Source organism: Aquarana catesbeiana, linkage group LG01, assembly GCF_042186555.1.
Source record: "Aquarana catesbeiana isolate 2022-GZ linkage group LG01, ASM4218655v1, whole genome shotgun sequence".
In the NCBI taxonomy this organism is placed as follows: Eukaryota; Metazoa; Chordata; class Amphibia; order Anura; family Ranidae; genus Aquarana; species Aquarana catesbeiana.
Genome location: NC_133324.1, coordinates 663,212,506 through 663,231,714, shown reverse-complemented (window position 1 = coordinate 663,231,714; position 19,209 = coordinate 663,212,506). Strand labels below are relative to the sequence as shown.

General features: G+C 43.1%; 1 protein-coding gene across 1 annotated transcript in view; it reads right to left on the bottom strand.

The window, feature by feature from the left end:
* Window positions 1-6,003: 6,003 nt before the first annotated feature.
* ARHGEF38 (Rho guanine nucleotide exchange factor 38) overlaps window positions 6,004-19,209 on the bottom strand; it is a 164,115-nt gene continuing 150,909 nt past the window's right edge. The window contains exon 14 of the mRNA XM_073601859.1: window positions 6,004-6,976. Within this exon, the coding sequence (XP_073457960.1) occupies window positions 6,791-6,976 (186 nt within the window). The 3' untranslated portion in view covers window positions 6,004-6,790. The remainder of the gene's footprint in view (window positions 6,977-19,209) is intronic.

Here is a 19,209-nt window from a genome sequence, read left to right as displayed (position 1 = left end):
CAGGGCAGTATTCCAACATGATAAGGACCCCAAACACACCTCCAAGATGATCACTACCTTGCTAAAGAAGCTGAGGGTAAAGGTCATGGACTGGCCAAGCATGTCTCCAGACCTAAACCCTTTTGAGTATCTGTTGGGCATCCTCAAACGGAAGGTGGAGGAGCGCAAGGTCTCTAACATCCACCAGCTCCTTGATGTCCTCATGGAGATGTGGAAGAGGACTCCAGTAGCAACCTGTGACGCTCTTGTTAACTTCATGCCCAAGAGGGTTAAGGCAATGCTGGAAAATAATGGTGGCCACACAAAATATTGACACTTTGGGCCCAATTTGGACATTTTCACTCAGGGGCGTACTCCCTTTTGTTGTCAGCGGTTTAGACATTAATGGCTGTATGTTGAGTTATTTTTGAGGGGACAGCAAATTTACACCGTTATACAAGCTGTACACTCACTACTTTACATTGTAGCAAAGTGTCATTTCTTCAGTGTTGTATAATGAAAAGATATATTAAAATATTTACAAAAATGTGAGGGGGTGTACTGACTTCTGTGAGATACTGTATATGTACTTGTACTCTACAGCTTATGCAAAATGGCAACCATTTTTCTGTAAATAAACTCTTCCTGGCCGCTACTAGAGAGTACATTTCCGAAACAGGAGACCTTAGAAGAATGAGTAATCTGTCTAGCAGAGTTTCAAGGATGTACTCAGAGCCAGTAGGCTGCTGGCGAAATTCTCTTCAGTAACTTGTAAAAATAACACATTATAATGAATTTGGCTAATTAAAAGGCTACTGAGAAATGCTATGCAAAAATTCAGTTGTTTTTCTAAAATAAAGCCTGCCCACTTATGATGAACTCTTTGAAATCTGGCATCAATGGATTACATAGATGTCCGTTTTAGATAGGTTCACTTTCTGACTTTGGAACAATTTAAAGCCTAGTATACACCACTAGTTTTTTTACTCAACCCAGCCAGTTGAAAGAAAAAAAACAAAACAAAACTGGCAGCTTCTATGTTAGCACAGCGATCTCCCTGCTGCTCAATTGTGTTCTGAGAGGGGGACGCGTCCCCCCCACCAGAATACCCTGGTCAGCGCTCTCAGCTATTGGCTGAGAGCACTGATCGGGAACCAATTGGCTGTTGGTTTTCCAAAACATCCAGCTTCTGTCGGACTGGCTGCCATACATACGCGCGCCGAATGTCAGACGGTTTTTATTGAACCGGCCGATCTCTCCCGACATTCGTCACATGTGTACTAGGCTTTAAAGTGTTCCCTGGATAGCATAGCTGGTAAGGTCTCTGAACAGGTTTAAAAGCCCAACTTCAGGCAGAGTGTTTTTTTTTTTGTTTTTAAAACCCTAAATATTCATTATGATTCATGTTTAATCTATAAGTGATTTTTTTTTTAATGAATTAGCTGTTTCTAAAGCTAAGCTGCTGCTTAGAAGTATAGCAAAAGTTGTACTTCTGGCTCCCTGACACAGTGGGACAGTGCCTGCGGTGACACAGTGGGACAGTGCCTGCGGTGACACAGTGGGACAGTGCCTGCGGTGACACAGTGGGACAGTGCCTGCGGTGACACAGTGGGACAGTGCCTGCGGTGACACAGTGGCGCTGCTTTGCAGAAGGAGGGGGCAGAGGTGCAAACATTGGAACTGATGTCTGTAATTAAACACTCTTTCAGTGCAGCAGAGAGCTGGAAGTATGTCTCCTGCTGTACTTTCTAGCAACAGCTCAATGGAGCTTAGGAACAGCTATTCAAGTTACAAATTACGTATGGATAAGTAATATTAAACCCTCAACTTTTTTTTTTTTTTTTTTGGTTTAAGAATAATGAAATAATTATTTCCCAATAAACAATTTGTAAAAATTATTATCCTTACCCTTTCATTTCACAACTTCCAATGTTGCTAACTCCTGCTTTCCCAGTGCTACTTAGTCTTCACAGGAAAGAGTGAACAGTTCAGTCTCGAGCCCATCTATTACCCTCGGAGAAGGGAGGGGAGGGAGAAGCAGGGGAGTGCCATGCCATCCTAGGCTACAGAGTACGGAACTGTTTTCTATTGATGCACACAGTGTAGGGAGACAACTTCAGTCCCTGCATGCAGAGGTGGCTATAACTGCTTGCCGACCAGCCGCCACCATTATAGTGCGGCAGGTTGACACGCCTGTGCAAATCGCCGTAGCTGTACGTCGGCCGCTTTAAAGCGGGATTCCGGCCAGCTAAAAGAAAAATTTTAAAGTCAGCAGCTACAAACACTGTAGCTGCTGACTTTAAAGACTTACCTGTCCTGGGTGCCCGCGATGTCGGCCGCCCGAGGCCGAACCATCCCTCGGCTCTCGGGTCCCGGCACCGCCATCCTATGTAAGGGAAACAGGCAGTGGAGCCTTGCGGCTTCACTGCCAGTTTCCTACTGCGCACGCGCGAGCGATCTGTGAATGGCCCCGTGGTGTTCTGGGAACACACACAGTTCCCAGAAGACAAAGGGGCCGCTCACCGAGGAGAAGAACACGCCGCGGAATAGGAAGAGGCAGATTAGGAAGACTGCCTAGCAACAAGGGTTTAAGTATAAAAATTTTTTTTTTCATTCCAAATGTTTTTTTTTAATTTTTTTAGGAATTTTGGTGGCATTTTTTTTTTTTTTACGGGTGGCCCTCCACTTTAAGAGCGAAAGCAGGCGAGCACACTTCGCCATGGTCGGCAGCCGCAATGTCCGCAGACATTAATGTAAACAAACAGATCCCCATTCTGTCAGGGGAGTAGACAGTGATCTACTGTTCCTAGTGATCAGGAACAGCGATCTCTCTCCTCCTCCAGTCAGTACACTCCCTCCACAGTTAGAAACACCTCCCTAGGGAACACTTAACCCCTTCCCTGCCAGTGCCATTTATACAGTGATCAGCGGCTATTTTTAGCTGTGATCGCTGTATAAATGTCACTGGTCCCAAAAAACTGTCAAAAGTGTCTGATCTGTCCGCCGCAATGTCGCAGTCCTGCTAAAAAAAATTTTAAAAATCGCTGATTTTTTACTAGTAAAAAAAAAAATAAATAAATATGTCATAAATATATCCCCTATTTTGTAGACCATATAACTTTTGCGCAAACCAATCAATATACGCTTATTGCAATTTTTTTTTTTTTTTACCAAAAATATGCAGAAGAATAGATTTTTTTTTTTTTTTTTTTTTTATTTGGGATATTTATTGATAAAAAAAAATATATATATTTTTTTTTTCAAAATGTTTTGGTTTATAGCGCAAAAAAAAAAAACACAGGAGGTGATCAAATACCACCAAAAGAAAGCTCTATTTGTGGGAAAAAAGGACATCAATTTTGTTTGTGTACCACAACGCACGACCGCGCAATTGTCAGGTAAAGCGCCACAGTGCCGTATCGCAAAAATTGGCCTGGTCATTAAGGAGGTAAATCTTTCCGGAGCTGAAGTGGTTAAAGAATGCTGCAAAAAGAATGGAGCCACCCTGAAATAGGTAAGACTGTGGCAACATCAATGGCACTGGCTTAAACTGCAACATAAGCAAGGATTAAGATGAAGAAGTTGCATACTTAGTAAGGCAGGCCATAGACGGTGCAAATTTCTTTCTTTCTTGCAACCACGGATTGCAAGAAAGAAATTCGCAAGATTCCCCCACAACACAGACAGTGCTGACAGGGGAATACCTCCTGCCGAGACATTGTATTCTCCCTGCTGGGAGAGGAGAGTGATTATTGCTAGCAGCTATAGCAGCCGCTAGCGATAATCACAAGTAAAATCTGGCAGACTGGTTGTACCCAAGTTGATTGCTGAACACTTCCCCACACATTTTCTACCTCCTGCTGAATTCCTGTTGAAGTGGCCGAGATTCAAGGTGTCTATGGCCGGCCTTAGTGACTAAATAAGGTGCTGAAAGTGCTGAGGGTTTAATATTACTTTAAACGTAAGTCATAGCAAATACTAAAGGTTTTTAAAAATGTGAAAAAACACTTACCTGGAGTTGGACATAAAAGAATCACGTAAAGTAGAAGTTAAGTGCAGTAGTAGTAGACTTTTTGTTAATGTCTGATAATAAAGAAAATGCTCATATAACAATTCTCCTAAAAAGGTGAGGATGATGCAGAACACATGTCGAAATTGTCAAAAGTTGTCACATGTCGAAATTGAGAATTGTATGAAAAGGAACAATAGTACATCTCTCAAACTTATAGCTGTCCCTTGTACTTGACATATTTTGTGTACAGTATTTTCTCCTAACACCTGGAACCCTAAGTAAGAAGACATGTAGGCTGTGCACTTTGCAAGTGTAGTTGCACTCATTTCCCCCAGAGCTTAGTAAATGTGGTGAAGAAAACCCAATTGGGTACAAGGAAAGTAAAAAAACAGCATTTTTGTTTGCACGTGATTGACTGATGGAAATCAGCAGAGCTTCACCATATTTAAACATCTCGCTAAACTCTGGGAAAAATTAGTGCAACTGCACTTGCAAAGTGTAGTCTATTTATTTGCCTTTAGTAAATCATACCACTATATACATAATATAATGTATAACATGCACCATGAAGACACTATAGGAACAGTACCATGGACTGTAAGAGCTGAAAAATTGGTAAAGGTTAACCTAATTCCAAATTTCATACTTTTATGGTGTATATTTGAAATAGATGAATTAACTGGATGACTACTACAGGGCAATACAGTACATACTCTGTTCCTCCTCTACTTTCATAGAATGTCTAGATTAGAAAACAATGGGGTTGACTTACTAAAGGTAAATAGTCTGTGCACTTCAAGTGCAGTTGCTCTTCTGAAGGGAACATGCAAGGAAAATAAAAAAAACTTGCATTTTTGCTTGCACATGATTGGATGATAGAAATCAGCAGAGCTTCCCCTCATTTCAGAGCTGCCCCTAAGATCTACAGCGACTGCACTTGCAGTGCACATCTAGTGCACAGTATATTTGCCTTTAGTAAATCAACCTCCTTGTGATGGGTTTCTGCAGGCCCCTATGCACCAACCTTCTTAAATTCCATGCATCTTGTTATGTAGATGGTTGTAATCATATATTTAATAAATTATTATTTGCTATATTATAATACTAGTGCACATCTCACCCCCAAGTTATACAGTCTGAAGAAAACACAACTTTAGCATTTTACCTGTCAATTTTTTCATTCTCTTTAAAGAGAAGAATTTGGGTCATTATTTGGACAATTGTACTTACTGTTAAGTAAAATATAGATATGAAAAATATACATTTTAATACATTGAGATATTTACTTTACGAAGATGGATAGGCACTTAATAAAGGCTTGTGGTATATTAGATATTAATTACAGTATTTTATAGAATCACGAAGATCTTGAGCCCTCAAAATTTCTGAGTATTTCAATACAGTATCTCACAAAAGTGAGTACACCTCTCACATTTTTTTAAATATTTTATTATATCTCAACACACAGCCATTAATGTCTAAACCACTGGCAACAAAAGTGAGTACACCCCTAAGTAAAAATGTCCAAATTGGGCCCAAAGTGTCAATATTTTGTGTGGCCACCATTATTTTCCAGCACTGCAGACCAATTTGATGCATTGTGCGGCGTATGGTCTGAGCACTGACAGGCTTACCTCCTCACCCCTTCAACCTCTGCAGCAATGCTGGCAGCACTCATACGTCTATTTCCCAAAGATAACCTCTGGACATGATGCTGAGCACGAGCACTTCTTTGGTCGACCACGGGGAGGCCTGTTCTGAGTGGAACCTGTCCTGTTAAATCACTGTATGGTCTTGGCCACCATACTGCAGCTCAGTTTTAGGGTCTTGGCAATCTTCTTATAGTGTGTCGTGTTGAACTTCCAGTGACCAGTATAAGAGAGTGAGAGCAATAACACCAAATTTGACCTTGTAACACTAATGAATTACATGACACCGAGGAGGAAAAATGGCTAATTGGGCCCAATTTGGACATTTTCACTTAGGGGTGTACTCACTTTTGTTGCCAGCGGTTTAGACATTAATGGCTGTGTGTTGAGTTATTTTGGGGGAGGCAGCAAATTTACACTGTTATACAAGCTGTACACTCACTACTTTACATTGTAGCAAAGTGTAATTTCTTCAGTGTTGTCACATGAAAAGATATAAAAAAATATTTACAAAAATGTGAGGGGTGTACTCACTTTTGTGAGATAATGTATATTCCAATCATTTCATACCATAGAAAAGTTTAAATCATTTATATATATATATATATATATATATATATATATATATATATATAGAATCTGCCTTAAATTGTAAATTTACATTTTTGAACCATAATTTGTCACATTTTTTTATAAAACTATTTTAACATACTATCAATATACAGTATATCAGTATCATATTTCATTATAGTGTTGCTATATTTGTGCCAGAATAATATCTGATATGTTTCAAACATATTACAATGCATAAACCCAATGTTTTTGGGGGTAGGTGTATGCTTCATCATAGTTGTGGCAGCATAGGTAGTACTTTACAATTATAGTCCAGATATACTGTAAAAGTGCTTTGAGCTGTACATACACTCATGCTACACAATATTTCCAATCAGAGGGAAAAAAAAAAAGAGAGGACCTGTTTTCTGTTGACACCTGTTCTTTTTTTCAGGTCAAGGCAGTCAGATCCCATTGCACTCTGGATATATACGATATCCTTCACATTATACGGACACAGAGGTGTCTCGTTTCTGCTAATACAAAGTCTGAGTTGTCCTAGATTTCTTCACAATGCTTTCAGGGAGATGAGCCATGGCTATGCATATGTCATCTTTCCAAGGTAATTTGCAGGAACATAACCTTTCTGGCCATGTGCCTCTCCAAGCCACCACTCTTTGTTTCCACTCATATCACAGAACTTAAGGATTCTGACCCGCTGATGCTCTTCCAAAGTAAGTTCCTGCTTACTTCTTGCTTCAAAGGCATAAACAGCATAGAAAATCTGAAATGCGTAAAAGACAATTGTTAGATTTTACAGTTATTTAAATAGCAAACATTTTATATTAGCAAGTTTCTCTATCAGATAAAGGTTGCCAATTTTAAGACCTCTTACATATGTATATCAAAATGTAGTGCCCATTGCAGGTTCTTAAAAAGGAACTTCACCCCAGAGAGAAAAAAAAATGAAAAGTCAGTTGCTAACTTTTAATAAAGGACACCCTTCACCCGGGCCGGTTCTTTGCCGGTCATCGGGTCCCCAGCAGCGGCATGTGAACTGTGGGAATCTAGCTGTAACTCCTTGCGTCTTCACAAGCCCGTGCTGTGCTGCGTTTTCTGAATGGTCCCATGGCTCTCTGGGACCTGTGACGTGTCCCAGAAAGCTGTGGGCAAAGAGAAGAAGGGCGCAGACAATCACGAGTGGACATGGAAGTGGGTACCTATCAAAACTAGGTACCCGCTCCCCCCCAAAAAAATGTTAAAGCACCAAATATGGTGGGGGGCATAAAGCGGGACTTCCCCTTTAGAGTGAAGTTCCACTTTAATGTGCATTGATCACTTATTGAAACCCAGGAAAAAAATCATTTGCTTTAAGACAGCAGTAGATTAATTTTACCTTGAGCTCCAGACCATTTTCAATTTATGACCCCCCAACCAGTTTAATAGGATCGCCAGATTTTAGATTTCATTGGATCCTATGCAGCAGTATACACGTTGCAAATTTCACACAATGGTGTTAGATAAAATGGAAACCGTGCTTCCAAGTACTGGAAGTGTGCATCTGTATTGTATATGGCCATTTGATCATCTTAAAGCAGATATCCGGACAAAAAAAAAAAAAAAAATATTGTTTAAAGTATAAAAAAAAACAAAACCAATTTTTCTGCAATATTCAGCTGCAATTTAGAGATTTCACATCACAGTACTTTTTTTTCTGCCACTAGATGTCATCAGTTTTTCATCCATGCTCATCAGTTTTTCATCCGTTTTTCATCAGTTTTTTTACATCTACTACCAATGCAAAAACGGATGAAAAAAACTGACCATTTGTCAGTTTACATCCGTTTTTCATCCGATCCGTTTTTTTAACAGAAGAAAAATAGAGCTTTGATCAGTATCAAAAAACAGATGACGGATGCAGATGTAACCTGATGTAAATGGATGATCATCCATTTATATCAGTTTTTCAATAGAGATGCATTGATGTCCATTTTTCATCCGTCAACGGATGGATGAAAAACGGACAAACTGACAGCATGTGTGAAAGGGGCACAGCTTATTTAAGGTCAAAATGTAAAATCATATATTTATTTCCATGTAGAATTTCAATTATTTCTAGCCTAGTCCTATTATTCTGAATGATATTGAAGTTTGTAAACTCAATTTTTTGGAAAAGAACAACAGCATGGTTGCTAATAAACTGACAATACTGTATGCAATATACCTATCTACGCAACAGGTGGCACTGTAGTATTATAGTGTATAGTTCATGTATTCTATGATATGATGTAATGGGAATGTCAGGGCTGGGCTCAGCCCTTCCTTCTCTGAGCAGCCCGTTCAGCTGTCAGTTAATTGCCAGCTCCAATCTTTCCGCAGTGACTCACCTGGTGATAATATCCTGTTTGTCAGTCCTGCTGGTTACTTAAGTCGTTCAGTCCAGATCATCTCTGCCTTTGCCAACATATCAAGAGACACTCTCCTGTGTTCCTGCTTAGACTTGCTTGGCTGATGTCCCTTCTGGTTCCTGATCCTACTTGCAGCTCCACTATGCTGATTCTCCAGTTTCCTGGCCTGTTCTGAAGTGCACGGATTCCTGGCTCCCTGACGTCCTGGCTTGTCAGACTATCCATTCCGGTTACCGAACTCTGGCTATGTTTTGACCACGTTTGCTCTGTTTACCTTTTACCATTAGTTTAACCACATGCCGACCGGGCCATAGCCGAAAGACGGCCACAGCGCGGTCGGCTTATCCTGGGAGGACGTCCATGGACGTCCTCCCAGAATACTGCTCTCGCGCGCCCCCTGGGGCGCGCACCCGAGAACTTCCGTGACCGCCGGGTCCAGAGGACCCGGCGCATCACGGATCACGGTGAACGGCCGCTAATCGCGGCCGTTTACCATGTGATCGCTCCGTCAAATGACGGAGCGATCACATGTAAACAAACCGGCGTCATGTCATGACGCCGGTTCCTCCCTCCCCTCTGTGTACCGATCGGTACAGAGGGGGAGGAGCGGGGGAGGGATCGGATGGTAGCAGCGTTGTGGGCTGCATCTGTAGTGCCCACAACGCTGCTCTGTGACAAATACAGTCACATCCAGCCATCCATCCCTCCATGCTCAGCCATCCCTCCATACTATAATACCCCACAATACTCTGCACTACTCTGCAACACCCCACAATGCTCTGCAATACTCTGCACTACTCCCCAATACCCCGCACTACTCTGCAACACCCCACAATACCCCGCAATACCCCACAATAACCAGCAATACCCCACAATACTCCGCAACACCCCACAATACCCCACAATACTCCGCAACACCCCACAATACCCCGCAACACCCCACAATACCCTGCAATACTCCGCAACACCCCACAATACCCCGCAACACCCCACAATACCCCGCAACACCCCACAATACCCCGCAATACCCCACAATACTCCGCAACACCCCACAATACTCCGCAACACCCCACAATACTCCACAACACCCCACAATACCCCACACTACTCTGCAACACCCCACACTACTCTGCAATACCCCGCAACACCCCACAATACTCCGCAACACCCCACAATACTCCACAACACCCCACAATACCCCACACTACTCTGCAACACCCCACACTACTCTGCAATACCCCGCAACACCCCACAATACTCCGCAACACCCCACAATACTCCGCAACACCCCACAATACCCCACAATACTCTGCAACACCCCACACTACTCTGCAATACCCCGCAACACCCCACAATACTCCGCAACACCCCACAATACTCCGCAACACCCCACAATACCCCACAATACTCTGCACTACTCCGCAACACCCTGCAATACTCTGCAACACCCTGCAATACCCAGCCATACCCAGTCATACTCGGTGATACCCTGCCATGCGCAGCCATGCTCAGCCATGCTCGGCCATATTCGGCTGTACTGGGCCTCTGTATGTGACCAGGCTGTGGAAGTCTCACACATGTGGTATCGCCGTACTCAGGGGGAGTAGGTGAATCTATTTCGGGGTGTCATTTTTGGTATGTACATGTTATGTGTTCGAAATATTGTATAAATGGACAACTTTGTGTTAAAAAAAAAAAATGTGTTTTAACCACTTCCCGCCCACCGGCCATCATACGACGTCCTTGACTTTGTGTGGGGATATCTGAATGATGGGTGCAGCTACAGGCATCATTCAGATATCAGCTTTTTCAGCCGGCGATTCCCTACACCATAGGAATGATCATAGCGGCTATTCCACTGCTTGATCGTTCTTATGGGAGGCGAGAGGGGACCTCCCCCCCTTCCCGCCGCCCTCCAGTGCTTCCACCGTCTCACCACTACGATCGAAGCCAGGATCGTTTTTTTTTGTTTTTTTTTTTTTTTTTTATTTCAGGCTTCCCAGCCTAGAGGTGAGATGTGGGGTCTTATTGACCCCATATCTCACTGTAAAGAGGACCTGTCATGCCATATTCCTATTACAAGGGATGTTTACATTCCTTGTAATAGGAATAAAAGTGATCAATTTTTTTTTTTTTTTTTTTAAAGTGTCAAACTAAAATAAATAAAGTAAAACGAACAATAAAAAAAAAAAAAAAAATTTTTTAAAGTGCCCCTGTCCGTGTGCTCGCATGCAGAAGCGAATGCACACGTAAGTCCCGCCCACATATGAAAACGGTGTTCAAACCACACATGTGAGGTATCGGTGCGAACGTTAGAGTGAGAGAAATCATTTTGGCCCTAGACCTCCTCTGTAACTCAAAACATGTAACCAGTAAAAAATGTTAAAGCGTCGCCTATGGGGATTTTTAAGTAGCGAAGTTTGGCGCTATTCCACGAGCGTGTGCAATTTTGAAGAATGACATGTTAGGTATCTATTTACTCGGCGTAACTTCATCTTTCACATTATGCAAAAACATTGGGCCAACTTTACTGTTTTTGTTTTTTTTTAAAGCACAAAACTGTGTTTTCCCCCCAAAAAAGCGTTCAAAAAATTGCTGCGCAAATACCGTGCAAGATAAAAAGTTGCAACAACCACCATTGTATTCTCTAGGGTCTTTGCTAAAAAAAACATATATAATGTTTTGGGGTTCTATGTAATTTTCTAGCAAATAAATGATGATTTTTACATTTAGGAGAGAAATGTCAGAATTGGCCTGGGTGCTCCAGAACGCCTGGAGGTGCTCCGTGCATGTTGGGCCTCTGTATGTGGCCACGCTGTGTAAAAGTCTCACACATGTGGTATTGCCATACTCGGGAGTAATAGCAGAATGTGTTTTGGGGTGTAATTTGTGGTATGCATATGCGGTGTGTGAGAAATAACCTGCTAATATGACATTTTTGTGGAAATAAAAAAAAAGAAAAAAAAAATCTTGATTTTGCAAAGAATCGTGGGAAAAATTGCCAACTTCAAAAAACTCACCCTGCCTCTTACTAAATACCTTGGAATGTCTTCTTTCCAAAAAGGGGTCATTTGGGGGGTATTTGTACTTTTCTGGCATGTTAGGGTCTCAAGAATATAGATAGTCCGTCAGTAATTTAGGTATGATCAATTTTCAGATATTGGCACCATAGCTTTTGGACTCTATAACTTTCACAAAGACCAAATAATTTACACCGATTTGTACTTATTTTTACCAAAGATATGTAGCAGTATAAATTGTGGCCAAAATTTACGAAGAAAAATTACTAAATTTGCTAAATTTTATAACGGAAACAAAGAAAATTTCATTTTTTAACCGAATTTTCAGTCTTTTTTCTTTTATAGCGCAAAAAATAAAGAACCCAGCGGTGATTAAATACCACCAAAAGAAAGCTCTATTTGTGTGAAAAAAAGGACAAAAATTTCATATGGGTACAGTGTTGCATGACTGAGTAATTGTCATTCAAAATGTGAGAGCACCGAAAGCTGAAAATTGGTCTGGTTAGGAAGGGGGTTTAAGTGCCCAGTTGTCAAGTGGTTAATAATAATAATAATATGTGATTTTTACTGCACTTGTGTCTCAGTCTGATTCATGGTTCCTGACAGCAGGGAAGGCCATGAATTCAGAAAATGCAGTGAATTCACTTGTTGTTAATATTTTTTCCAGATTGTATGAGCAGGATCACCACATGGATCAGTTTGCCATAGCGTTACAGATGCTCCTGAGTTGCACAGCTCACCTGGAATCTCCCACTGTGGCTGCTCCAGTACAACCCATGTTGCAGGCCATCCCTGCTGCTGCTCTCTGTGCAGGCACCCGCTTCGAGTATTACCTCTTTAGGAGGTATGTCTGGTTCCACTCCGCTTCCCCAGTGATTTGGGGGTGATCCAGTTCAATGCAGAGGGTTTCTCAACCAGGTTGAGATATGCTTTGAGATGTTGCCCCAGGCGTTTCCCTTGGACAGAAGCAAAGTAGGTTTTGTGATATCTTTGCTTTCTGAGGGAGCCTTGGACTGAGCAAACACTCTATGGGAGACACAAAAACACGTTGTCCTGAGTTACCCAGAAATTGTGGCTTCCTTCAAAAGGGTATTTGACGTTCCTGCACGCTCCGCTTCTGCTGCCAAGAGCCTCATTCCATCGAACAGAGTACGAGAACTGTTGCTGATTATATCATTGAATTCCGTACTCTGGCAGCAGATGTTGCTTGGAACAATGAGGCCCTCATGGCTGCCTTTTCTCATGGTCCCTTGGATACCATCAAAGATGAGATAGCAGCCCGAGCTATACCTGCTGAGCTGGAGAAGTTGATCACGTTTGTATCCTCATTGACTCCAGACTCAGAGAAAGACTCTCTTTTAAGGAGCGCTTGCGGAAGCCTCCTGTACATTTGTCTCCGAGCTTTGCAATCCCACCCTTGCCTCCCTCACCTTCCATGCCCCTTGCTACCAAGTCGGCCAGTGAAGTGGAACCCATGCAGTTGGGCTTCACATGTCTCTCTGCGGATTATCCTTATGGTGGTTGACCGGTTCTCGAAAATGTCTCATTGTATTCCACTTAAAGTGGATGTAAACCCAATGTCATCCTTTCTAAACTACTGCCATAGGGGTTATCTATAAGGATATACATGCCTCCTGCATGTATCTTTACCTGTCAAATGTCTCCCCTCTGTCTGTTATTAGACCCAAAAAACTGCATATTCTGTGGGTGGGTCTGTTGTCTGGAGCTCGGTGTCAGAGTCGTGATGTCAGTAGACTCCCCGCCCACCTCTACACTCCCCTTGTCAATATGCATTTTCTCCTGTGTATTTCTAACACTGAACTTCTGCTATGATCTCTAACATCCAGTGAAAAAACAGGAAATTAACCACATGACATCAGCATGCCAAATCATGCTGAGGTGTGGAACAGCCAATCCTTGCAGAGCTGCTGAAGAAAGCAGTGGGGGGGAATTAAAAAATACTGCATGAGTGCACGAGATATGTAAATCACCTGTCACTCACAGCAAGGGGGAGTATTTGACAAAGTTTTTCTCAGTTTGTCAAGATTTATCTCACTGAACAATAAAAGAGGATTGCTCAGAGCTGGATTAACTCTGTGTGGCAAGACTGGGCTCAAATGATAGGAAATCTTATACTCTACAGTATGATATATATATATATATATATATATATATATATATATATAAAAAATTAAAAAAATTCGGGTTTACATCCACTTTAAGAAGTTGCCCACATCTAAGGAACTGGCTTCCATTTTTGCTCGGGAGATCTCTCACTTACATGGGCTACCCAAGGTGATTGTCTCAGACAGGGGTAGTTAGTTTGTGTCCCGGTTCTGGCGAGCCTTTTGTGCATAGTTGTGAATTCAGCTTTCTTTCTCCTCTGTGTATCACCCGCAGTCTAATGGGGCCGCAGAAAGAGCCAACCAGTCCTTGGAGCAGTTTCTACATTGCTATATTTCTGACCATCATAACAACAGGTCAGACCTCTTACCTTGGGCGGAGTTTGCTCACAATAGTGCCATGAATTCTGCTTCCAGATTGTCCCCGTTTATGGCGAACTATGGTTTCCAACCATCCATGTTGCCTGACTCATTTGTTCCTCAGAGCATTCCTTGCGTTAGAGGAGCATCTTCGTGGTCTTCATTCCACTTGGGTACAAGTCCAGGAGGCCTTGCAACATGCCAATGATAGGTACAGACTTCATGCTGACCCCAGATGCCTGCCTGCGACTTCCTACCAGGTTGGGGACAGAGTCTGGCCGGCATCTCGCAACCCCCAACTCCGTGTTCCCTCACTGAAGTTTGCGCCTTGGTTTATTGGGCCTTTCCGTATTCTTCACAGGATTACCCCAGTGGCTTACGCTTTAGACCTTCCTTTGAATATGCATATCTCAAATGTATTTCATACCTCCTTATTAAAACCTTTGGTCTGCAACTGCTGCACCACCTTGGTTCTATGTCCTCACCCAGTACAGGTTGAGAACCATGAGGAGTATGAGGTACAATCCCGTAGGTTTCGTGGCACATACAGTACCTGGTTCATTGGAAAGGATACGGTTCGGAGGAACGCTCTTGGGTCTTCTCCTCGGACGTACATGCGCTTGTCCTGCTCCGTGATTTCCATAGATGTTTTCTCCTCAAACCTGGTGGTCCTCCAAGGGGGAGGGGTCATTGAGGAGGGGGTACTGTCAGGGCTGGGCTCAGCCCTTCCTTCTCTGGGCAGGCTGTTCAGCTGTCCGTTAATTGCCAGCTCCAATCTTTCCACAGTGACTCACCTGTTGATGATATCCTGTTCGTCAGTCCTGCTGGTTACTTAAGCCGTTCGGTCCAGATCATCTCTGCCTTCGCCTTGGTCAACATATCAAGAGACTCTATCCTGTGTTCCTGCTTAGACTTGCTTGGCTGACGTCCCTTCTGGTTCCTGATCCTGCTTGCTGTTCCACTAAGCTGATTCTCCGGTTTCCTGATTTCCCGGCCTGTTCTGAAGTACGCTGATACCTGGCTCCCTGGTATCCTGGCTTGTCGGACTATCCGTTTCGGTTACCAAACTCTGGCTATGTTTTGACCACGTTTGCTCTGTTTACCTTTTACCATAATTATTATTAAACAGTGTGATTTTCACTGCACTTCTGTCTCAGTCTGATTCATGGTTCCTGACAGGGAGGAAGTACTGTTTTTCCTCTGTGTGCATTCGTTTGTTGTTCTCTTACTGTCTACATGCTGTAAGATATGTTCTGATATTCCTCCATGAAAATGCAAGTCTTTTCTGCGAACAAGAAGCTTCCAGCGCATTCTTTCAATACTCAGCTAACACCCCACACATTTACTACTATGACATGTTTTCACTATGACTGAAAGTAGACATTGCTGTGTCAAATATTTCACAGTACCTCCCTTCTGAACAACAGAGGTGCTGAGAGGAGTGGTTTCAAGAGGCAGAGTCAATACAGGAATCACAGCTTGCAGGCAGCAAGGTACCATGGGATATGTAGTCCTTAAAAAGTAAACCGCAGAGGAGAACATGCAAAGCATGCAGGGAATCCAGGAAGTTGTGGAAAGAGATGACAGGCAGAACTCACAAAATGAAAGCAAACTTATTTTGGACTGTCAAATATAACTATTTTTTATAATGCTATTCCAATGCGTATGTTTTAAAATGAAAGTGAATGTTGTGACCATATAACTCCTTTAACCACTTCTTGCCTGCGTTATAGCCGAAAGAGGGCTACAGCGCCGGCTTGCTTTGCCGGGAGGGCGTACATGCACGTCCTCCTGAGATCATGCAGGCAGCGCTCTCTGTGATCGCCGAGTCCTTCAGACTCAGCTGATCACGCATCCGGGTGCAGGGCCAATCACAGCGGCCATTTACCACCTGATCAGCTGTGTCCAATGACAGCTTATCACAGGATGTAAACGCAAGCCAGTTATCTGCTTTTCTTTCCTTGCGCTGGCAGCTTAAAGTGAGAAGAAGAGAGCTGATAACTGGCTTGTGGTAAAGGGACATCGGCACTGATTACCAGTGCCCTGATTATCAGTGCAGTCCCAACAGTGCCCACCAGTGCTGCCAATTTGAGCTTATCAGTGCCTCCTCATTAGTGTCACCTATGAGGTCTAGGCCAATGATTTATGGCCTGGACCTGCTGATCGGTTCTGACGAATGAAATGCTTCCCCCTGCCTGCAAATGTAAACACAGGCAGGGGAAGTGATGTCATCTCACTCTCTGGAATTATTTTCCGTTTCAGAGAGAGGAGAGAGGATATCCAAAGGTGAGTTGCAGCAACACTACACTGACACAGTACACGTAGGCACACATTTCACCCTCCGATGCCCCCCCCCCAGTTAACCCCTTCACTCCCTGTCACTGTGTCACTCAGTGCAGTGTTCATATTTTTCTTTGATTACTGTACTGGTGTCATTTGTGACACTAATCAGCATTAGGGTACTTCGTAGTAGGCCCAGATAGGTCTAGGGACCCCCCTAAACCCCCCTAATAAAGGTTTAACCACTTGATCATCCCCTGTCACCAGTGATCACCGTATTAGTGTCACAGGTGACGCTGGTTAGTTAGTTATTTTTTTTATAGCGTAAGGGCACCTGAAGTACATTACCTAATAAAAGGTTTAACCCCCTGATCACCCGGCAGGTGATATCAGTTAGGTTTTAGTGTCAGTTAGGGTCTGCGTTGCCTCAGGCAGCGTCAGATTAGTGCCAGTAGCGCTAACACCCACGCACACACCATACACCTCTCTTAGCAGTATAGTGTCTGAACGGATCGATATCTTTGATCTGATCAGAACTATATTAGCGTCCTCAATAGATTAGGGTTCCCAAAAATGCAGCGTTAGCCCAGATACCTGCTAGCACCTGCGTTTAGCCCCTCCGCCCAGACCAGCCCACCCAAGTGCAGTATCAGTCGATCACTGTCACTTACTAAAAACACTAAACACATAACTGCAGCATTCCCAGAGTCAGGCCTGATCCCTGCGAACGTCAACAGTTTTTTTGGTAGCGTTTGAAGCAGTCGCTGACATTTAGGTGCTCTTTTTTCTTGTGAGTCTCACTAGTTGTACCAGTAAATTTAGAGGCCAAAATGTCAAATCAGGTACACTAGTGAAGAGGCCTACACGTTTCTGAGCATGACAGATGAGAGTGAAGAGGAACTCACCCATCTGTCAGATTCAGGCTCAGAATACGAACCTGTAGATAGCAGCGGCACCCTGACAGATAGCTCTGATGATGGAGTAGTGGTCCCTGCCAAGGTCAGGTGTACCCGACCCCGTTCTTCTGCTGTCGTTGAGGTGCAAGAACAGCAGGGCTCTGGTAAGGCGCAGAGAGCCAGTACTAGTGCCGCTCATCCTTCTGGTGAACTGGCAAGCACCAGCGACCTAGTACATCCTGGCTGTACATCCAGCACTGCAGTAATACTTGGTGACGTGGCAAGTCCCATAAGTGCAGTTCAAGCTGGTGAGGTGGCTAGCAAACTAGTGTGCCGCAGCCACCAAGAAGACAAAGACAGGCCCGTTGAGCCCGTAGTGCCCTTCCTGCTGCATTTGCCAATCCGAATTGGGAACCCACCACTTCTACAGCACCCGTACTTCCCCCATTCACTGGCCAACCTGGAATTCAGGTGGAAACCGTTGATTTTACGTTACTTGATTTTTATTCGCTGTTTTTCATGGAAGATCTCTATAGATCTATTGTGGACCAAAGCAATTTGTATGCTGGTCAGTTCATCGCTGCTAATCCCCAGTTGACCCTTCACAGAGATTGCTTACTCTCGATCAAGTTGTCTGCGTCAATGAGTCCCTGATTAAGTTTTCTAGTCGCTTGTCATTAAAACAGTATCTTCCTAGCAAGCGTGCCAGATATGGGGTCAAGATGTATAAGCTCTGTGACAGAACAACAGGCTATACATATAGTTTTATGGTTTACGAGAGAAGAGATAGTTACGTAGAGCCGGAGAACTGCCCAGACTACATAGGGAGCGCTGGTAAGATTGTGAGGAACTTGGTGTCACACTTATTCGGAAAAGGGTACCACTTGTATGTGGACAATTATTACACAAGCGTGCCGCTTTTTAGTTACTTGTTTGATCATGGAATTGGCGCATGTGGCACCTTGCAATCTAATTGCCGGGGCTTACCCCAGCGGCCTGTAGAATCCCATCTTAGGCTGGGGGAGTGAGCCTGCTTGAGATGTAATAATTTGCTCGCTGTGAAGTGGAGGGATAATAAGAATGTTTTCGTTCTCTCCTCCCTTCACGCAGACACGACGGTCCAAATTAAAACAGCGACTGGTGTTGTGGAGAAACCCCTCCTGTGTCCATGAATACAACCTTAACATGGGAGGGGTGGACCTCAACGACCAGTTGTTGGCGCCGTACCTAATTGCCCATAAGGCCAGATGCTGGTATAAAAAAGTGTCTGTATATTTATTCCAATTGGCTCTGCTGAATGCTTATGTGCTATACAAAGCTTCAGGACAAATTGGATCCTTCCTTAAATTTCAGGAAGAGATCATCACAGCCCTTCTGTTTCCAATCCAAATGCAGTGAGCCTATGGAGTGAGTATGCATCTGAACTGCATAAGAGGCATTTTCCGTATGTCCTCCCTGGTACCCCTACTAAAAGAAATCCCCAAAGATGTCATGTCTGCAGAAAACGCGGTTATAGGCATGACACCTGCTTTTATTGTCCCTCCTGTCCTGACCAACCTGGTCTTTGCATTGGTAAATGTTTCTTACGCTACCATACACTAGTTGAGTATTAGCAGAGGGTAGAGTATTGCACAGTCCTAGGGCACACTTGCGCAGGTTTTCTAAAGATGAGATGGCCATCACATTTTGAGAGACCCTAATCTGGAACGTTTACAGTTTTATATTAAAAAAAAATTTAAAAAACAACAACAAAAAATTAATAAATAAAAAAGCCAATAATAGTTGTGGTTTTATTTTTTCTCTATCTCTATTGTTCTCTCTTATGTTCACTCTCTATTGTTCACTCTATTGTTCCCTCTCTGTTGGTCTATAGCTATTGTTCTCTCCCTATTGTTACTGTATTTTAGAACTGTAATGTTTTTTATTTTTA